General features: G+C 39.3%; 2 protein-coding genes across 2 annotated transcripts; both read left to right on the top strand.

Moving 5' to 3' along the window:
* Window positions 1-640: 640 nt before the first annotated feature.
* Window positions 641-3,048, top strand: LOC102302624 (insulin-like growth factor-binding protein 3). The gene is made up of 4 exons (XM_005924815.3): window positions 641-1,122; window positions 1,468-1,496; window positions 1,619-1,738; window positions 1,853-3,048. Exons 1-4 carry the CDS (start codon window positions 813-815, stop codon window positions 1,958-1,960), a joined length of 567 nt encoding a protein of 188 aa, XP_005924877.1. The 5' UTR covers window positions 641-812; the 3' UTR covers window positions 1,961-3,048.
* A 2,376-nt stretch (window positions 3,049-5,424) lies between these two features.
* Window positions 5,425-15,885, top strand: LOC102301919 (phosphatidylinositol 5-phosphate 4-kinase type-2 gamma). The gene is made up of 10 exons (XM_005924812.3): window positions 5,425-5,695; window positions 5,784-5,881; window positions 6,610-6,706; window positions 7,233-7,382; window positions 11,889-12,035; window positions 12,342-12,380; window positions 14,739-14,852; window positions 14,929-15,184; window positions 15,322-15,425; window positions 15,504-15,885. Exons 1-10 carry the CDS (start codon window positions 5,546-5,548, stop codon window positions 15,582-15,584), a joined length of 1,236 nt encoding a protein of 411 aa, XP_005924874.1. The 5' UTR covers window positions 5,425-5,545; the 3' UTR covers window positions 15,585-15,885.
* The last annotated feature ends 3,851 nt before the right edge of the window (window positions 15,886-19,736 follow it).

The raw sequence follows: 19,736 nt of genomic DNA on the forward strand, positions 1-19,736 counted from the left end.
AGCTTCAGCCCTGAGAATCTGTAAACACACTCTGAGAACACACTGTCGATTTAGCAGATAGCGTTTAAAAAAAAAAGTAGTGACAATATCAATAAAAAGGTTGGAGGTGTTGGAGTGCCAAAATGCTTTTACTGTTGTTAACAGAGAAAAACTTCTATTATTTGGAGTGTTTTTGAGGCTATAAAGCCAGATTTATTCCTTGTTTTAACTATTTTTACTTATTTTTTTATATTCAAATCATTTTAATATTAAATTCTGCTAGAGATTTGAATGCCATTGAAAACCGTGGTGTAATGAAACTAAATTTATGCTGCAGAAAATAAAGTGTCTTTTTCATCTTTTAGCCCTACCATGATTGACTGGCCATAATAAAGCAGCACCTCCGTAAAAATATGACGATGATAAATGATCCTCTAAGTGGGGAAAAGGCAGAGCAATGGTGTAGCAAACGCAGCATCACTTGTGATTTATGTCAATGTAGGAAACATAGCTATCCAGTGGCATGACAGGCAACAAATGGCATGAGCGTGCGTGAGCACGTGCATGTGTCAGAGACAAGTCAAATGGGGTGTGCTCAGCTGTGTGGAAATGAGAGGAAAGCTAACATTCTCCATCACGTATCCCTCCCATACCTTTCCTCTTTAAAAGCTGCTGTCAGTGGCGTCTGTCAGCTGCATTATCACTTGCTGCTCTCAGCTGGAGCAAATTATCCAAAACTGGGAACAGAGTTAGAAAAGGGAATCTTGGAACCGTTTATTACTGCTACGAGGCTGCACTGGAACCATTTATTAGCAGACAACTTTTAGTGTAAGATGTTGCTGTGTTTAAACATCCTGGTGCTGGTCCTCCTGCAGCTGGCTTGTTCAAGCCCACTGACCACACCGTCCAGAGGATGTCCTACCTGCAGAGGAAAGCACTCACAGAGGCAGCCGTCTGTAGAGGTAAATGCCACAACTTTGGCTCTTGGAGAGCCGTGTGGCGTCTACACTCTGAGCTGCGCCCACGGTCTGCGTTGTGCACCTCCAGACGATGAGCCAAAGCCCCTGCGTGCCCTGCTGGAAGGCAGAGGAGTCTGCAGTAATGCCAGTAGCACCAGCCCGACTAAACCGGTCCATGTTGCTGGTAAGTTTCAGCTTACTTTTTTGGGAGAAGCTATGATTTAATCAGTGAGAGAGAAACATTATGGATTTAGGAGTAATTGAATACTTATTATTATTATTTTGCTGTTGTTGGCTGAGATACAATCTTAAATATCACATTTATCTTGAAAGTTAAATGCTTTTAACTCACTGCTTTTCAGGTTATTATCATGTTATAATGGAAATTGGAGTATGACTAGAGAAATCAACATGTGTTACCAAGCAAAAGATCTCAAAATGTGTGAAATCTTCCTCAATTTAATGGCATAAACGCTAAAATTTTAAAAACTGATGTTCTTGTTTGTTTTTATTTGCTTTCATACACTAGAAAGTACACCTACTGAGGATCCAGATGAGGTAAAAACGCTCATCCTGTACTGTATATCTATGTTTAAAAAACAAAACAAAAAGAGCACATTCCTGACAGTGAATTAAAGTAGGCATTACATATATCTGGTTAACTCTCTTCCTTCTCTCAGGCTCCATGCCGTCAGCTGCTAACGACAATCATCGAAGGTCTTAATGCCCATTTATTTACGTCAAACCATGATATCTACATGCCCAACTGTGACAAGCGTGGTTTCTTCAGAAAGAAGCAGGTGAGTCTCCAAATTAGATGATTTATAGGAAAAAGGGCTGATCTCACATTGACTCTATAGAGACCAGACATCTTTGCATTTAACTCTTTACTATGTCTGTTGTGTTTTCGGCAGTGTTGGTCATCTCGAGGTGGGCGGCGGCGAGGAAAGTGTTGGTGCGTTGACAAGAACGGCATGCCCCTGTCTACAAACACTAAACAGAAGGGTGGTCTGAGCTGTTAAATGCAACGAGGAGGCTGAAGTTTCAGTCCCTGTGTGAGATTACGATGAAGGCACACCAGACCAGTAAAGGGACCGAACACAGTGCCTCTTATGTGTCTGTGCGCCAGCAGAGAGAAGGACATCGCTATTACAAGGCTGTTTAACAATCAGGTGAAACTTTAGTGTCCATGCGCCCTCTGCTGAACACATTAAAACTTTATTGGTTTGATGTCCTTTCACGTTAACCCTCATAACACGCGGCCATTTAAAAATGCTGTTTGCTTTTGAAGGGAAACCCCATTTGTTTTCATCCTAACATGAAACTGATTCTAAGTATTGTAAATGACAGCTATTGATTATTGGATTGATTAACCATAAATCAGTTATGATTTTTTTTCTTGAAAAGAATATCTATGTAAGCATAGAGAGGCACATTTTCGGCATCCACCAGTGGCACATCGTGTTATTAATGCAAGTTTAGAATTTTATAGACTGACTGATCACTAGAAAAAAACTCTTTTCCAATTATAGCTAAAACCTCCAGGGCTGATTAAAGAAGCAATAAATTTGGTTAGGTGAGTGTCTGAGGAATCAGCCTCAGTGGGTTCAATTATATTCTCAAAGTGGAGAAAAACAAAATAATTTTATCCCGAAACACTTTGTTATTAGGAATGAGTCCTGCACACTGGTGTATGCCAGCTTTTAGTCCCTTTTTCTCCTCTTCCTCTCTAATCAGCTCAGAAGAAAGTCTTTTTTCCCCCATTTTGCACCCAGTCGAACCCACAAAAGCAGTTATTTAAGGTCATTTAACTTCATAAATTTCTCAATCCAAACAATAAGTTTAGAAAATATGGTCTGTCTTTTTTTTTTTATTTGTTTTTGTATCTTTTCAGTGTATTTATATATATTTTCCATATTTTTTTAAACTTTGAAACCACTGTAATTGTACAACTATCAATGCTGTAAAATATCTCAACATGTAATCCTATTTATGTTACTTTGGATATGATATTCTATTTATGTTAACACTGATAGCGCCATTAGTGATTAAGGACTTGGGGGCATTTTTAATTTTCAAGACTGATATACGGCGAAACACAGTATTACAAAAATAAATGTAAGATTTTTATTGGTTATTATATTAAAGATTTTTAAAATAAAACATGTTTTAGTTTTTAAATTTATCTGGCCCTTTAAACAGGAAGTCTCAGCTCTTTAGTCTAGTGGTTCCTGCAACCACAATAGAAAGAATATTATGATTTGCTGCAACAAGGGTGTCAAACATGTGGTCTGGAGGCCCGAACTGGCCCGTGGAATGGTCCAATACGGTCCACCTGGTGGTTTTGTGAAGTGTAAAAATTACAGCTCCCACTGTAATTTGCACCAGAAAGTACTGTGTTACAAGTCTTAGTGGTTAACAACCAAGCAGGAAGCATAGGGTTGCACTGGCCCCACAATGCTCATGCATGAATGAGACAGTGTATATGACTGTGAACAGGGCACTTCTGCATGTGCATCATGAGCACTTTAAGTATACCTACTATCAAGATAATTAATTTACTTAAAAATTGTTCATCACAAACCAACATTTAACCTCTTATGCAGTTCAAATAATATCATCCACACAAACTGGCCACTTTATTAGGTACACTTCTTTGGTACTGGGTTGGGTCCCCTTTTGAGTTCAGGACTGCCTTAATTCTGTAAGGCATAGATTCAACAAGGTGCTGGAAACATTTCTCAGATATTTTGGTCTATATTGATGTGACAGCATCACACAGTTTTTGCAGAATTGTCAGCTGCACATGATGAAACTCTCCTGGTCCACAACATCCCAAAGGTGCTCTATTGGCTTCAGATCTGGTGAATGTGGAGGAGGCCATTTGAGCAACTGTGAACTCATTGTCATGTTCAATGACATGATGCACTATGCTGCTGTAAGCAGGAATCAGAAGATGGCTCTGTGGTCATAAATGGATGGGCATGGTCAGCGACATTAATCAGACTGTGGCATTTAAACAATGCTCCATTGGGCCTAATGGGCCTAAAGTGTGCCAAGAAAATATCCCTTACACCATTACACCACCAGCAGCCTGAAGTGCTGATCCACGGCATCTTGGATACGTGCTTTCATGTTGTTTATTCTGACACTATCACCTGAATGTCACAGCAGAGATCACTGAAGCTGAGGTCACTAATATTCAAACTTGTCCAAGATTTTTAGTAGACCCACATATTGTACCAATCTGAAAGTACCATCACTTCGTTCTCGAGTTATCGTGTTCACAAAGTTGGGTATCCATGCCATCTGCCCTGACGTCCTAAAGGGAGTATGGCCATTCTCCTCTGACCTCTGAAGTAGATAAAGCATTTTCACCCAGATAACAGCCATTCAAAACTATTCTCTGTAAACCTTGTTTGGGAAAATATCAGTAGATCAGCAGCTTCTGAAATAACCAGACTAGCCTGTCCAGCACCAGCAACCATGCAAATGTTCAAGTCCCTTAAATCATCTTTCTTCCCCATTCTGCTCAGTTTGAACTTCTGCAGGTCATACAGGCCATGTCTACACGCTCAAATGCCATGGTAATGCCATGACATATTTACACGTACAGGTGTATCTAACAAAGTGGCACAGGCTCAGCATGACCCACTGAATTCTACATCAGTTTCTCACTATTATATTTATTTATGATAAAATATTCTGATGAGCCTGACCACACCGCACTGAGTAAGATAGATGAATGACATCAACACGTGAATACAAAATGCATATATTCTTCTTTAGAGTATTTTTGAATAAAAAAAACAAACAAACAAAAAACTGATGCAATTTAAAATTATTTAAGTAAATGGAAACAAAACACATTTCCCTCACAGCATGTGCTATTATAAACATAAATTTGCTACATTTTAAAGGTCACAAACAAACAAACAAATATACTAAATTTATATATAATATATATATTATATAATATATATATATATATATATATAAATATTAATATATAATAACCACAAATATATATATACATATATATAATTATAATTATGAAATTAACTATAATTAACAAATCACCACTAAGAGCTGTAATAATAGAGGTGGGCCAGCAGAATATGATGGATACTTTGTTTCTATAGATTCCAGGTCTCCAGAAGAAACCACATTAAAAAATACACTTCTCTCCCCTAGATACAAGTTAAAAGTTTCAGTATCGACATTGGTATCGGCAATACTAGCCCTTTATTTACTTGGTATCGGATGGATACCAAACTTTGCAGAATCGTACAGCACTGGTAATTTAGATGTAATTACTGCAGTTCTGCCTGTAAGCAAGCCTGCACGAAAATGATCATTAATGTGACAGCATGTCAAATTAACAAAGCTTAAAAAGGAGCCACAAAATAAGATGATGAAGGCTCAGCCCGTGTTGGGGGAGGCTCTGCACCTGTTCGTTGCTGGACTGAAGGACCAAAAGGCGCTGGGCTCGCAGGGTGTTGGATCAAAGCGCTAATAGGCTGCTGCAGGGCGGACTTTAGCCTACTTTACATACAGAGACAACAAAACGCCTGTCCACAGACGGAGACGCGGATACCTGCCTGAAAATGTCTTCTCCCAGTGCTACCTCCAACCCTCTGAACACTCTGGCGCCAAAAAGGAAGACGAAGAAGAAACACTTTGTTCAACAGAAAGTGAAGGTTTTCCGAGCCAGTGACCCCGTGTTGAGCGTGCTGATGTGGGGAGTCAATCATTCGGTAGCTATAAGGCCGTTTAATGTGCACTTCTGTCTGCCTGGGTATGAAAATGTTCATTATTAACTATTTATCCACTGATCATGCGCAGATTAATGACCTGAGCCAGGTGCCCGTACCTGTCATGCTGCTCCCAGACGACTTCAAAGCCAGCACCAAGATCAAAGTCAACAACCACCTCTTCAATAAGTACTGTGCTCTGCTCATAGGCTCTACTCAGCTCTGTCTGCATGATTGCAGGAGCCTCGTTTTGCTTCCTGTAAACTGCACAGATTTTTGTTCCTCTCAGGATTTATTTCTCGGTGTTATTGTCTCTGCTTATCAGAATATCCAGACCCCTTTAGAGAGCAACGGTGTTTTTCTTCACCAACACTATAGCTACAGTAATGAGCGCAGTGCAATATTGTCTCGAAAGAGAAAGAATGATGTTATGGGCTAAAGTTAGAAGTGCAGCATTAACTTGTGTTTTTTTTTTACTTGCTGTGCAACATAATTTAAAAGGCAAAAAAAGGTTAGCTTGATGGATTTATCTGAAATAGTGGTGGAAGAGTGTCAGTCAGAGTGTGCTACAGTATAATAATCATTTATAAAAGCTGTCCTATACAGTGTCTGTTGTTAGGTTCAGTTTCTATAAGCACTGAGTCTAGAAAAGTGAAAGGCTTTCAATAATCCTTTAATCCATTCAGGAATCCGGGTTCAGTAAAGACTTATGAACAGAGGTTTGAGGACCAATAAAATATTTTCCCAAGGTTAAAGTGCCGTTACTGTAGTGAGATTTCTCTGAACTTGTTTTGATCTGGAAGCTGTTAAGCAGCAGGATCCCTAATATAATTCAGTCAGCTAATAGTCACGAGCATAGATCTTTTGTAAAGTGTTGCTGCACACTAAATCTATGCGTTATTGTTATTATTCCTCAGGGAGACTCTTCCAGGACAGTTTAAATTCAAAGAGTACTGTCCTCAAGTGTTCAGAAACCTGCGAGAGCGCTTTGGCATTGAGGATCAAGATTTCCAGGTATGATTCACAGCAAGTCTGCGTTTCATTGTGCACTAAAATAGAAATATGGATAAAAATCTATCGTTTCACAAAAATGTAGAGGCCATTAGAAAAAAACATAGACTCGCACAAGCAGAGAACATCCAAGGCTCTGTGTGTTTTCCTTTGATCGAAACCATGAACTTTTATGTGCGTATTGATCTGCTCGCTTCTACATTTGCATTTCTTTGTGTCGTATTTTGCATGCGCCAGGTGGCACACAGCCATCCTCCAGTCTGGGAAGTGCACATTTGCTTAGCACACAATTACGGGAAACATATTGTTGCTGATAAAAGTCACATTAGCTTACTGCAGACCTGCATTCAGAGCAATGCAAGAAGCATGTTAAAACAAAGCTTTTTATGGTCCGATGCTGCGCAGCATTACATTTCTGGTATATGTAAGATATTTGCATTTGTTTCAACACTTTAAAATGTGAAAGGTTTCCCAGGGCAGGAGGCTTCTCCTTCTGATCTCATGATGCTGTTCTCTCACTCACCGGCAGGTTTCTCTGGCTCGGAGTCCTCCTCTCAGACACGACGAAGGGAAATATGCGGGCCTGCTGCTGACGTCGTACGACCGCACTTTGGTTATAAAAGAAATTTCCAGTGAGGAGGTTGCAGAAATGCATAATGCGCTCTCTGCATATCACCAGGTAGGACTGACACAAGTTTATATGTCCTTTAAAGGTCAGAGAGTAGGTTCAATTTTAAAATTGGAGACTCCAGCTTTCAGGCCCCTTTTCTGTGGAACCAGCTCCCAGTTTGGATACTGGAGAGAGGCACTCTCTCTGCTTTTACAATAAGGCTCAAAACTATACTTTCTGATAAAGGTTATAGTTAGGGCTGGATCAGGTGACCCAGAATCCTCTCTTAGTTACCCTGCATTTAGGGCTAAGCTGCTGGGCTCTTCCCATAGTGCACTGAGTGTTTCTTCTTCACCTCTTTTCACTGTCTGTGGTTTTTCACCACTTTGCATTTAATCATTAGTTATTATTCATCCCTGGCTCTCTTACACAGTGTGTCTTTTGCTGTGTCTCCCTCTCCTCACCCCTAACCGGTTGCAGCTGATGGCTGCCTCTCCTGGTTCTGCTGCAAGTTTTTTCCTGTTAAAAGGGAGTTTTTCCTTCCCACTGTCACCATATGCTTGCTCACGTGGGGTCATCTGATTGTTGCGGTTTTCTCTCTTTTACTCTTTTACCTTTTAGTATGAAGCGCCTTGATGTGACTGTTGCTGCGATTTGGAGCTAAATAAAATGAATTGAATTGAACTGAACTAAGAACATAGTATTTCTAGTGTGTGCATGGTTGCAATCCTTTTGTACATGCACACATCTACCAGTCTTTTCTCTTTCCTTGTGTCGTTTTTATACAAGAATAAAATGTGCCCTTTTTACATTAACCATGGTTGCCATGGTAAAGGTTTTACAGCATCAAAGCTGAGACACGAGTGTTAGAATTTCATGGCTCCAGTTTTACATTTAAATTGAAGCATATTAAATAATTCACATTGAAGAATGATTCTGTCAGAGCTTTTTCTGGTTATACAGATACAAAAAAAATAACACACCAAACAGAGAAAGCTAAGTCACATGACATATTAACAAGTAGCATGATGTTTGTTTGCTTGTACTGTATTTCTTTTCTGTGGTGCCACAAAAGGCCTTCGCACAGCTTTTTGTTGTTGTTGTTGTTGTTGAAAGAGCACTGATGTTACCAATGACATTTAAAAGGGCTTGCAGTAAGCCATGATACTGTTGCATGAGCCTGTCAGTGAACGTCACTCCCTAATCTCAGATCACTTTAATGCATTTCCACTGAAAAGACACTGGCCCTGGTGCCAAAAAAATCAATAAAAATGCCATGCCCGAAGTTGGCACCACTGGTATCAATTGATATAGGAGGGGCTACCAAAAAAAAAAAAAATTCACTGATGACTCACAGATGTAGACCACAGATTCTGTGCAACATGATTTCCTTCCTACAGATATTACTTCTGAGGCATAACGATTTTTCGCAGACCTGTCAAAATGTTTCCTTCTCATAAATCACCAAGAGAGAATCAAATACGCACCACCATCAGAGACTTATACTACAGACCCAGTTGCACAGACCCAGGATATCTTTGCGCTATCTGGATTCACTTACCCTAACACTGGCAATCAGGATAAGCGGTCACGTGTAGCTGGTAATCATCTTGCTAAGTTAACCCAGGGTTTCCCCTTTCTGGTCACATGAAAGTGGTGGCATTAGCACTAGAGCAGTAGAGCAGCTGATGTTACACAGGAAGGTGAGAGAATACTATGGGAAAAATATGAAGAAGTTAAACAGGTAATATGCCTGAAAGCAACGTAGCTGCTGCAGACAAAGCAGTATGAGGGTATGTAAGAGAAAAAGCACTTAAGAGTAATATCGTATTAAAATTGTATGTGTTAAGGACTTTGGTTAATAATAACGCTTAGCCTTTCTGAAGCCTGAAAAGAAAGCCAGCAACATACTGACTGTGTAGGTTAACAGATTTATCATATCAAAATGCAATAAGATATTGATATTAATTGAGTATTTCATTAAATTAATGTTTAAAGGGCATTTTTCATTCTTATTCTCTCATCTGCAGTCCCTGTGATGTTTCATGATCTGAGAATAAATAATTCATATAAAAACTCAATTCAAACGGAGGCTTAGTCTATGTCCAACAGACCTTAGAATAAGGTCAGCAGGTACAGTGCGGGGCTCTGTTTAAGATCATATATAAATGCTTATAGAGCAATAAGATTGTTACTGATAGTCATCAGGGAAAGATGAAAATTTTAGATGCTATTTAAAATCTAAATGTTGCAGTGATGCTGACCACAAGAGTTGTGTATGCTGTGTGAGCACAGTAGATTAGGACAGGTGTAGTGCTACTGTTAAACAAACTAGAATTGTTTCTAGCTTGTTCACAACGCTAATGTGAGCCAGTACTCTGCCAGTGTAGGTATATAATCGACAGCTCAGACATGCTGTGCATAAACTCAGCCGGTCATTCTTATCATTCTAGTAATTTGGAGGGGTTTGTTTTTGTTGTGCTATATGAGCTCATAGAGGTGTTCTGTGAAGCAAGATTATGGGGTTAGTGAGCTGTCTTGACCTTAAAGTCAGAGTTTTCTGTGTCATGAAAGCGGCTCTCTTTTTACCAGGATAAGTCATCATGATAACAGGTCACTGTTTGAAAACAGCATGTTTTTTAATGATTGCTTAATTTACAACATTTTAAGGTGTGATATAGATTTTCTGCCGGAGCTATATGTTTCATATGCAGCTTGTTAAGCCTACTACTATTACTTTACTAAAACCTCTTAATAATGGGGTCTATAAATGTACAGCTGTGAAAACGGTGCCACTAGAGTGTGTATATATTATTCTGGTGATGCAGAAAATGTTTAAATGTTGTTATGCCCGATTCTAATCTGCTGCCTCTTTTACACTGTTTGAACCGCAGCTGCAGGAAGACTGAACACACACCATGAACACCTATCAATCAGTTAAATCAGATTCACGTTGGTCTGCTGACAAACTAAAGTGATTTGCACTTGCCAGTTTAAAGTTTCAGAGGTCTAATGTGCAGCCACCATATTAGACATCAACAGCAGCGCTGAGCGCACACTTAGTGGTAACATAAATATATTAACTCAAATTAAAACGTTTACTTCACCACTCTGCCAAATCCCAAGATAAATGACTTTGCATTTCGCTGTTATATTTTTTCATTTCTTTATAGGTTTTATGACCACTTTACATCATGATCATCTGATAATGGCTCTAACTGGAGCAGGCAACAGTCACAGGGATCATTTGTGTGAGAAGAATCACTTGACATGTGAAACACGCCTTTTTATGAGAGCTTGAACTTTCTTCTGGTTCCCAGTTCAGTTTCTTTGGAGTTTGGGGCTCTTGCTTAGAACCCCAACTTATTTTGAGTTTGATATTTCTTGAGTGTTTTGTTCCCTCGCTGTCTCCTTATCTTTTCCCCCCTCAGTTTCTGTGCTTGTGTTTTTGTCCTCCAATGTCCCCATGAGTCTGTTTTCATATTTAATTTGAGTCTTCTTGCCTCCATATTTAGCATATCTTCCTAACTTTCGTTTTCTTTCATTTTTACTTGATGTCTGATTGTTCTGACATATGTTAAGTGCATTCAGGTATGCCTTGCTCCCTCAGCGTACCCGGGGGTCGATTCACTTACTGTAACACTGGCAGTCAAGATAAGCCGGTTTCCTCCAGGGTTTTCATTCCACGTTCACGTGAAAGGGGTGTTGTTGGCAGAATCAGCCACATTTATTAATAAGTTAATGACATCAGACTGTTCATACAAAGAGGTTAAACACGCAATACAGACTGAAAATCTCACAGCAGTTAACTAGCTTTGTAAGGTGATAGATTTACCAATATGACAACTCTAACAATAGGACACAGGAGAAACTGATGGATTTTAACAGAGTATTTTATTAAATGAATTTAGTTTTAATTCTCCATTTGTTTCATCCTAATTAAAGGTTTGACACAAATGTCATTCAGTATATTACCAACTCCAAGTCCATCAGAATTAGCTCAGTTTCACTTGTAGACGCTCCAGTGCACAAATGCAATGCAGACAACGCTGTGCTCAGTGGCTTTGACACTTATTGTTGCTCATCACAATGAACTGTTTTCATACTTGAGGTATAACAGACGTCTCAAAATACAAAGCTGATTAAAAAATGAAGTCGAGCATTGTGTAAATCCACGTTTACTTGCTGGGACTGTACATCCTCCCTGCCTTTCTTGGCATTTCTTGCTATGATGCTATGAAATGACTTTATATTACCCGTGCGTTGAATCATATCTGTTACAAGAAAAACCTTATCTTACTAGGAACTCTTTTATGTTATCATACTTTACCTCTTATGCAATGTCTTAACGACGCTGTAGAGTCATATAACAATGAAGCCATCTGTTTGAAATGCAGGCAGTGTTTTCAAATGGAGTTCGTCCTGTAAATTATTCCAAGTCTAAATTACATCTGCGGTGCTGATCAGATGCCACAGGAGGATCTTCAGGAAGAGCATTAACCACAACTTATTATATTCACGTGCAGATGTTTACTCTTCATGACTGAAAATCCATGTACTGATGGTCTCTTCCAGCATATTGTCACCTGCCACGGCAGTACGCTCCTCCCTCAGTTCCTGGCCATGTACAGAGTCACTGTGGAGAGTGAGGACACCTACCTGTTAGTAATGAGGAACATGTTCAGCCACCGACTTCACGTACACAGGAAGTATGACCTCAAGGTAATCCTCCAGAGGCAGTGTATCTCATATGATAGTGTTTTATTACTTTTATCAGCTATTGAAATGCTTAACTTACCAAAACATTTAAAGATAATAGTTTAAAAAACAGAGTGTTAAATGCTTGTGAATTGAAGTTATGCTTCACCCCAAACCATTTATTAATAGTAGACTGTTGGATTTATGGCCACACGTGTATCATCTCTGAGAACACATGAGTGATAATGACTGTTATAGCTTTGAAAGTAATGAGCAAATATGGATCTTTGGCTCAACAGTAACACCGGTCACTTTCTTCTCTTTCATCAGGGCTCACTGGTGTCTCGTGAAGCCAGTTTTAAAGAAAAGGTGAGATCAGATTCAGGTAAAGTCAGTCTGTTGTCCACAAGAGTTCCAGTGACGTTTGTCTTTACTGGAAATAAAGCACACGTGTGGCCGTGGAGTGTTTAAGAGGCAGTGATCTATTACAGATGGTTATTTTTACGTCTTCTGACTCAGGCTCAATGAAAGAGTGGCTGAATACATTTGAGCTTGTTAATTTTAATTATGATAACCTTGCACTAACATCTCCAGTAAGAAAATGGTCAAAAAAAGCTCGGCTCCACTCGATTATTATACACAGCGTGTTGCACTAAAAGGAAAAATATATAATCTATGAGGTGGTTATTTCCAAAACCAGTCAAGTGCCTTTCTGGTCTTTAGTTTTTGAAGTGATTTAGTTCTGTGCTCACATCAAGCTGGGAGACTCGTGAGAGAGAGAGAGATAAACACGAAACGTCAAAAACAGCAGCTGACCCTGACTGATAAACACTGGTCTTTCAACTCCACGCGTCAAGCTCGGAGAGGCCTTTGCGTTTAAAAAAAGCATCTCCACAGCAGTCGAAGCCATTACGCAGCTATATTTCCATAGGATTCATTTTCAGAATTTCTTTCTAATTTCTCCTTACCAGTGCTTCCCTTGTAAAACTGCGGGTGTCCTTTTTTAATATGTTTAAATGAAAGACATATATTGAGTCACAGAAACTTTTGAAAATGCTTTTTTTTAATCATTAACATTTTCTACAATATTTTTCTACAATATTTTGCTCTTTTCTTTTTCAGAAAAGAGACACTCCAATAAAAATGGTAGAAATATCTCAGTGAGGCAAAAAGAAAAACTGTTGGGGTCCAGAAAAGAGGTTCAGTAAATAGCTCAAACTGCCTGAAGACCAAACACAGTAAAGTTTTAGGGTTCATCAAGTCCATTAATTAATAGTGCCAGGTTGACTTTGTAAGCCATTAAAATAAGCGCTTTGCCTGTTGCACAGCGATTGAATTCATAGCTGGTGTGCAGATTACAATGTATCATCGGTTTATTTAGGTATGCATCTTTGATATGGTGCATTTATTTATTTATCTTGTAGTCAGCTCACATGATTATCTGCCATGATGAGCAGGATACAACAACCTATTTATATGGTACTGTGCAAAAGTTTCAAGCCCTCGATTTTGTCACGTTTTGCTTCCTGGACCAGATTTTGTTGTGATCTTTGAAATAGTCTTGAGCAGCCCAGGCTTTCTGAAGGTCTTTTTAAATTTTTCTATGAACATTGGCTGCTTTTTCATTCATTTTCAGTCCAATCCTTGTACCTGCCCATTTTCAAAGGAATATTGTTGTTGTTTGTTAAGCTACTTAACATTGACCTGTGAATCATTCAAGCATAAAAATGCACCTAACCCAAGGGATGATCCAGTGTTGTGTCTACACATAAGACACATCTTTGTTAATAGCAGTCTGTCACAAAAACATATAATTTCTTCCCATTTCTTTAGTTGAATCTATGAAAACAATAACAGAGACAGGCATAACATAGCATTTCTGCACCAACAAGGTGATTCCAAAAAAGCTTTTACCTGAAAAACTGTGAGTCTTTCAGCCTAAACTTTGATTTTAGCTCACTGAGACTTGTGTAACCTGAAATTAACAAACAGTTGTTCAGTACTTGGCGTAATGATGACATAATGATAATGATAATGATACGCCACTAAAAGGCAACATTTCTGTGAAAAAAACCCATCTGATTATTGCCTAACATTGTCTGACGTTTGGACTGATAGCTACATCAATCACCGACTGCAAGTAAAATGATAAAAGCTGAAGTGAGAAAGAAAAACTTAGCATACCTGAAGTGGCTGCACGTGTGCTACTGCCCCCACAGTCTGTCTGAAGATGTGGACGTGTTTAGTATTCTGGCTGCTCTCCCCGGTTTGACAGGCTACATCTAAGACTGCAAACCAAAAATGTATTTTTTTTCTCTTTGAAATGTGCGCCTGAGGGCAGAGTGCGGAATTATTTTCCTATGTGTAACTGTTATTGTTTGCGCATTGTGACAAATGTGATTTTAAGATTAGACTTTCTTGAATCTTCCCACAGAAAAATCACTTAGCAACAGGCTGTTTTAAACATCAGAAGCCCTCTGTTTGGCCTCCAGCGACGCTGACCTAGATAAAAAAGAAAAAGATGAAGAAATATCTGGTTTAATAGAGGAAGTTTGACTAGCTGCAGAGCTGCGGGAACCTTTGATATTTCCATCTGTACTGATTCAGAAAACAAAATTATGAAAATGTTATTTGGCTTTAATCATATGAAAATGGAAGAGCTACAAATGTTTTGATGAAAAGAAAAATGCTGTTGAATGAATATTGTAATTCTTTCTGTATTTTCAGGTCAAGGAATTGCCCACTTATAAGGATGTGGACTTTATGAATAACATGCAGAAAGTTTATGTGAGTGATGAAGAGAAGGAGAAAATAATGGACAAGCTCAACAGAGACACTGAGGTAAGAGAGGCGTTGCTTTTTGTGGGGGATTTTTGTGTTTCTTGTCTCTGGTGTGTAATTATTTCTCTCACTGCAGTTTCTTGTACGTATGAGGATCATGGACTACAGCCTGCTGCTCGGTATCCACGATGTCGAAAGAGCCGAGATGGAGGAGGAGGAGGAGGAGATGGAGCTGTCCGATGAGGAGGAAGAGGATGATGAAAATGGCCTTGCTCCTGCTCCCCACTCCACCTCCCCTGAAGGCATTACCGGCTACATGAACTCCTTCAAACCCATGGGTCCCGGGGATTTCGACCCTTATGTGGATGTGTACGCTATTCAGAGCGCTGTGGGTGAGTCCCGACAGCCGAGATAGGAGCCCTGCGCTTTTTCACCCACCGAAACTTCCTCTCACACTGTGCTGCACAAGATAAGATCATATGCGCAGATCAATATCGCTCGCCAAACACTGTGAATCGCTCCCTTGTAGGTGCGCCCCGTAGGGAGGTGTATTTTATGGGTCTGATTGACGTGCTGACGCAGTACGACACCAAGAAGAAAGCCGCTCACGCTGCCAAGGCTGTCAAACACGGGGTGAGAGATCAGTGCTCTGCAAAGTGTAAAGGGCTGCTTCTACTTATTTCTGATCGACTGTGTGTCTGTGTTTTGTAGGCAGGAGCTGAGATCTCAACTGTTCATCCAGAGCAGTACGCTAAACGCTTCAAAGAGTTCATCGCCAAAATCTTTGCCTAGTTCAGGGATTCATTTAATACATGAAGAATTCAGCTTTGCAGTCATCAAAGCATCACCAATAAAGCACTAATAATTTAATAGCATCCTTTTGTTTCCCTTTCTTTTTAAAAAACATCTTTACTATTCATGGGATTCTACACTTCGAGACAGGCTGTGCATTTATTCCAAGTGAAGAATTTGCATAAAGGACTTCTTGGCAGCTCAATGTTGTTAATGGGTTTCTTTTCTTTTGACGTAAAGGTTTGGCAACACTGCTGTTGAGTCTAAGTGACAGCAAGAAATAAAAGATTCCTGAAAGACATCTTTCAAGTTTACACCTGTAAACATCACTAATATGAAGGTATTTTTTTACTGGCCAAAGATGATAAAATAAGCTTTACACCAGCCACATTATTAGGTACATCTTGCTTGTATTCGCTTGGACTGCCTTAACTCTTCATGGTGTAGATTCAACAAAGAAAACAAAGATTTTGGTCCATGTTGACGTGATAGCATCACTCAGAACATCCATGATTTGAATCTTCTGTTCCAACATACCCAATCTGGTGAGTGTGGAGGGCATTTGAATGCAGTCATGTTCAAAAAAACAGCCTGAGATGATTTGAACTTTGTGACATGGTGCGTTCAAATCCTGCTGAAGCAACCATCAGAAGGTGGGTACACTGTGGTCATAAAGGGATGGACATAGTAACAGGACTCAGACTGTGGCATTAAAATGATGCTCAGTTGGGGCTAAGGGGCCCAAAGTGCGCCAAGAAAAGATCTCCAACCGTTACACCACCATCATCAGGCTGAACTGTTAACACAAGGGAGGATGGATCCATGCTTTCATGCTGTTTACGCAACATTTTGATCCTACCATCCCATCGGACCAGGCAACACTTTTTCCAATCTGCTATTGTCTAATTTTGGTGATTTTGCTTTTTGTAATCTCAGTTTCCCATTCTTAGCTGACAGGAGTTGCACCGGGTGGAGTTTTCTGCTGCTGAAGCCCATCTGCGTCAAGGTTTGAAGTGTTGTTGGAGATGCTCGTCTGCATAGCTTAGAGGTTGTGTAATAATATTGAGTCCAGCCCACTGGCACCAACAACCAACAGTCACCTTAGTTTAACGTCTGGGCTATAGTAACCATGGTAAGTTCAAGGTGTGCCATATGTACCAACTGTACCAAAGTTCTTTAATGGCCTAACTGCTTCTTATATTGTTACATTTTTCTTTGCCAACATCCTGTTGAGTAAAGTAGGAACCACTTACGATGGATCTAAGTGTCATTAGTTACTGCAAGCTGAAGCAAACTGATGTGATCCTAGCTGTACATGTGTTCCTTTAAATTGTATTCTCAGTGGTACAGCATTAATTTTTGTCTTTATTTAGTTGTCCCAGGCCTCCTGGCACACATTCCTGAAAATCCTTCAGCAGGGTTTCACTTTGGAATAGCAGCTGTGTGGACAAACAGGAGGGACAGAAAGATGAGAAATAAGAGGAAAAGACATTAAATGTTTTTTTTTATTTATTTTTTTATTTTTGTCTTTTAACCTAAAACAAAAAGAAGTATATTAATTATTTTATGCTACTTACTTTTTGGATATTTTTCTTTCAGCATTTGCAAAACACACTATAGGTTTGTTTACATGTACTATGTTCCAGAGCTTAAGTCTGGGTCCATGTGTTATGATTTCATTGTCATGTGAACATATATTAATTATACCTGTGCTAAAGACTGTGCATATCTACTCTTGAATCTATAAACCAGGTGATCTTGATAGCATGCTACACAGATCTCTCTTATCTTATTTAGAGAGACCCTAACTTATAGAGAAGTCTCATAGTGGTCATTTTTATTTTTGTCTCCATATGTTTTCTGGGGAAAAAATGGGATTTGGTATACCATGCATCCAAGAAACTGAATCAGAGATGGATATATAAATAAGCCCATGACCTACAAAGAAGTAGGGCAGACTCAGTAGAGGCCTTTAACGAGGACTTTGTTGCGCCATAAGATCTTATGGTAGTTGCGTGTTGAATGATTCTGCTGACTGCCAAAAGACTCCGGCTGTCAGGAAAAAAAGGCTCTCAGCTTGTTTGAAAACAGGAACCTTGTGTCTGACCATGTACTACAAAAGTTTGTAGTCGCTGACAAATGTCCCTGTTTTTAACGATGACACACGATATGGACAAAAGTGTTGGGCCACATTTCTTAATCTTTGAATTCATGTGATTTCAGTCTCCTCGTCACAGGTGTATAAACAGAAACACAGAGGATCCAGTTCAATTCAGTTTTATTTATATGGCACCAAATCACAATAACAGTTTCCTCAAGGTGCTTTATATTGAAAGTTAATATAATAATAGAGAGAAAACCCTAAAAATCACATGAAAAACTCCCTTTTAACAGGAAGAAACCTCTGGCAGAGCCATGCTCAGAGGGGCTGGGGAGGGAGACAGGACAAAAGACACTCTGTGAGAGCTTAATAATAACTTCATAATAATTAGTGATTAAATGCAAATTGGTGTAGCCATGCAGCCTGCCTTTACAAATATTTTTGAAACAGTGGGTTGCTCTGAAGAGAGTGGTACTGTAATAGGTTTCCGCCGTTGCAACGATGAGTTGTGAAATTCCACCATCAAATGTAAATGATATTAATGCAAAGTGGATGTTTGGTACAGCAAAATGCCGGCTCACATAAAGTTCCACATCTGGGTTGCTGAGTGCTGAGGCGCACAGTGCTATCAAAGCTCTGTTAACTCAGTTACTGCAGAGCTCCAAACCTCCTCTGGTATTAACATCAGCACAAAAACTGTGCACTGGGAGCTTCATAGCATGGTTTTCCATGGCTGAGCAGGTCCTGTAGGTGTAATGTGTAGGAGGCCCTGTAGTGTACCGTTGTATTCTCATAAAATAACTTTTTAATTGTTTAGAAATTTTAGATAATGGCATGTAGTATCATTAATCATTGCAATCACTAATTATATTTACTAGAATAGCTCCAGAGGTTAATTTTCAGCTACTTTTAGTCCTCCGTTGATACGCTGTGTCACTTATTGTAAAGCTGACTGATCATTACCAAGACCTTTTTACAGTTAGGTTGGCACTCTTCTGATTAGTAGAGAATTGGTTAGTTCTGTGTCTGGAGCATCAGCCTTGTGGGTTCAATGATAGTTTCAAATTGCCCCATTTAAAAATAAAAAACTTTCCTCTGAAGCTCGTTAGAGTGTTCTTGTTCTAAGAAGTGAAGGCTATTCCATGTGGGAAACTGCCAAGGAAAACTTAAAGACTTCAACAGCATGCACGTCTCCCCTCACAGAGCAGCAAAACTGGCTCTAACAAAGAACAGAAAGAGAAGTGGGAGGTCCCGGAGCACAGCTGAGCAAGAGGAGAAGTACATCAGAGTCTAGTCTGAAAAACAGATGCCTCAAAGGTCCTCAACCGGCAGCTTCATTATATGGTACCTACATGCATCAGTCTCAGTGTCGGCAGTATAGCGGGGGACTCCAGGATGCTGTCCTTCTGGGCAGAGTTGACAAGAAAAGGCCATAGATTCCTTTACTCAGTGTCTTTTCCTTATCCATCTTTATCGTTTCCTTGGCCATTCTCAGATTTTCGACTAGCCAAATTTATATCTTCTAAACCTGCATTAGGGCCAGAGTGACACTGACTCTATGTAGAAGTGTTTTCAGGCTTATATGATTATTTACTGTCATTTACAGTATAATTCTAATATGTTTAACTTTTTTGTTCGATAAAAACAAGTCTTTTTTTTCGAAAAACTAAAACATTTGTAAGCAACCCCACATTTTAGTAGTGTTCATAATGCTACTAAACTCCAAGGTGTAAATTATACTGTTTATTAATAAGGGGACAAAATAAGTCAATAAATAACCCAAATCTGAACACACACACACACACACACACACACAGGGCAGGGCTCTCCTATTATTGTAGCTTGCTTTTCTTTATATCCTACACGTAATTTTAAACCATATAAGTGCCACACGTGACCAAGCTTAGCCAGTTACAAAGGTATTTTGTGCATCTGCATTGTTCAAAAACGGCAATAAGCAGCAATGATTATAACAGAAATTAGAGTTTAATACAACATGGACTTTGGTGTTTGTTTAGCTTATGCAAATTATTATTTGACATGTCATTTGG

The sequence above is a fragment of the Haplochromis burtoni genome, unplaced genomic scaffold (assembly GCF_018398535.1).
Source record: "Haplochromis burtoni strain Fernald_Lab_line unplaced genomic scaffold, NCSU_Asbu1 Contig_79, whole genome shotgun sequence".
Classification (NCBI taxonomy): domain Eukaryota; kingdom Metazoa; phylum Chordata; class Actinopteri; order Cichliformes; family Cichlidae; genus Haplochromis; species Haplochromis burtoni.

What these genes read in the sequence shown, in the direction of transcription:
- LOC102302624 (XM_005924815.3), top strand. Translation starts at nt 813, where the DNA reads ATGTTGCTGTGTTTAAACATCCTGGTGCTGGTCCTCCTGCAGCTGGCT. An exon ending in TAAACCGGTCCATGTTGCTG is followed by an intron (nt 1,123 to 1,467) that starts GTAAGTTTCAGC and finishes TTCATACACTAG; the next exon opens with AAAGTACACCTACTGAGGAT. An exon ending in GTTTCTTCAGAAAGAAGCAG is followed by an intron (nt 1,739 to 1,852) that starts GTGAGTCTCCAA and finishes TGTTTTCGGCAG; the next exon opens with TGTTGGTCATCTCGAGGTGG.
- LOC102301919 (XM_005924812.3), top strand. Translation starts at nt 5,546, where the DNA reads ATGTCTTCTCCCAGTGCTACCTCCAACCCTCTGAACACTCTGGCGCCA. An exon ending in TGTGGGGAGTCAATCATTCG is followed by an intron (nt 5,696 to 5,783) that starts GTAGCTATAAGG and finishes GATCATGCGCAG; the next exon opens with ATTAATGACCTGAGCCAGGT. An exon ending in ACAGGAAGTATGACCTCAAG is followed by an intron (nt 12,036 to 12,341) that starts GTAATCCTCCAG and finishes CTCTTTCATCAG; the next exon opens with GGCTCACTGGTGTCTCGTGA.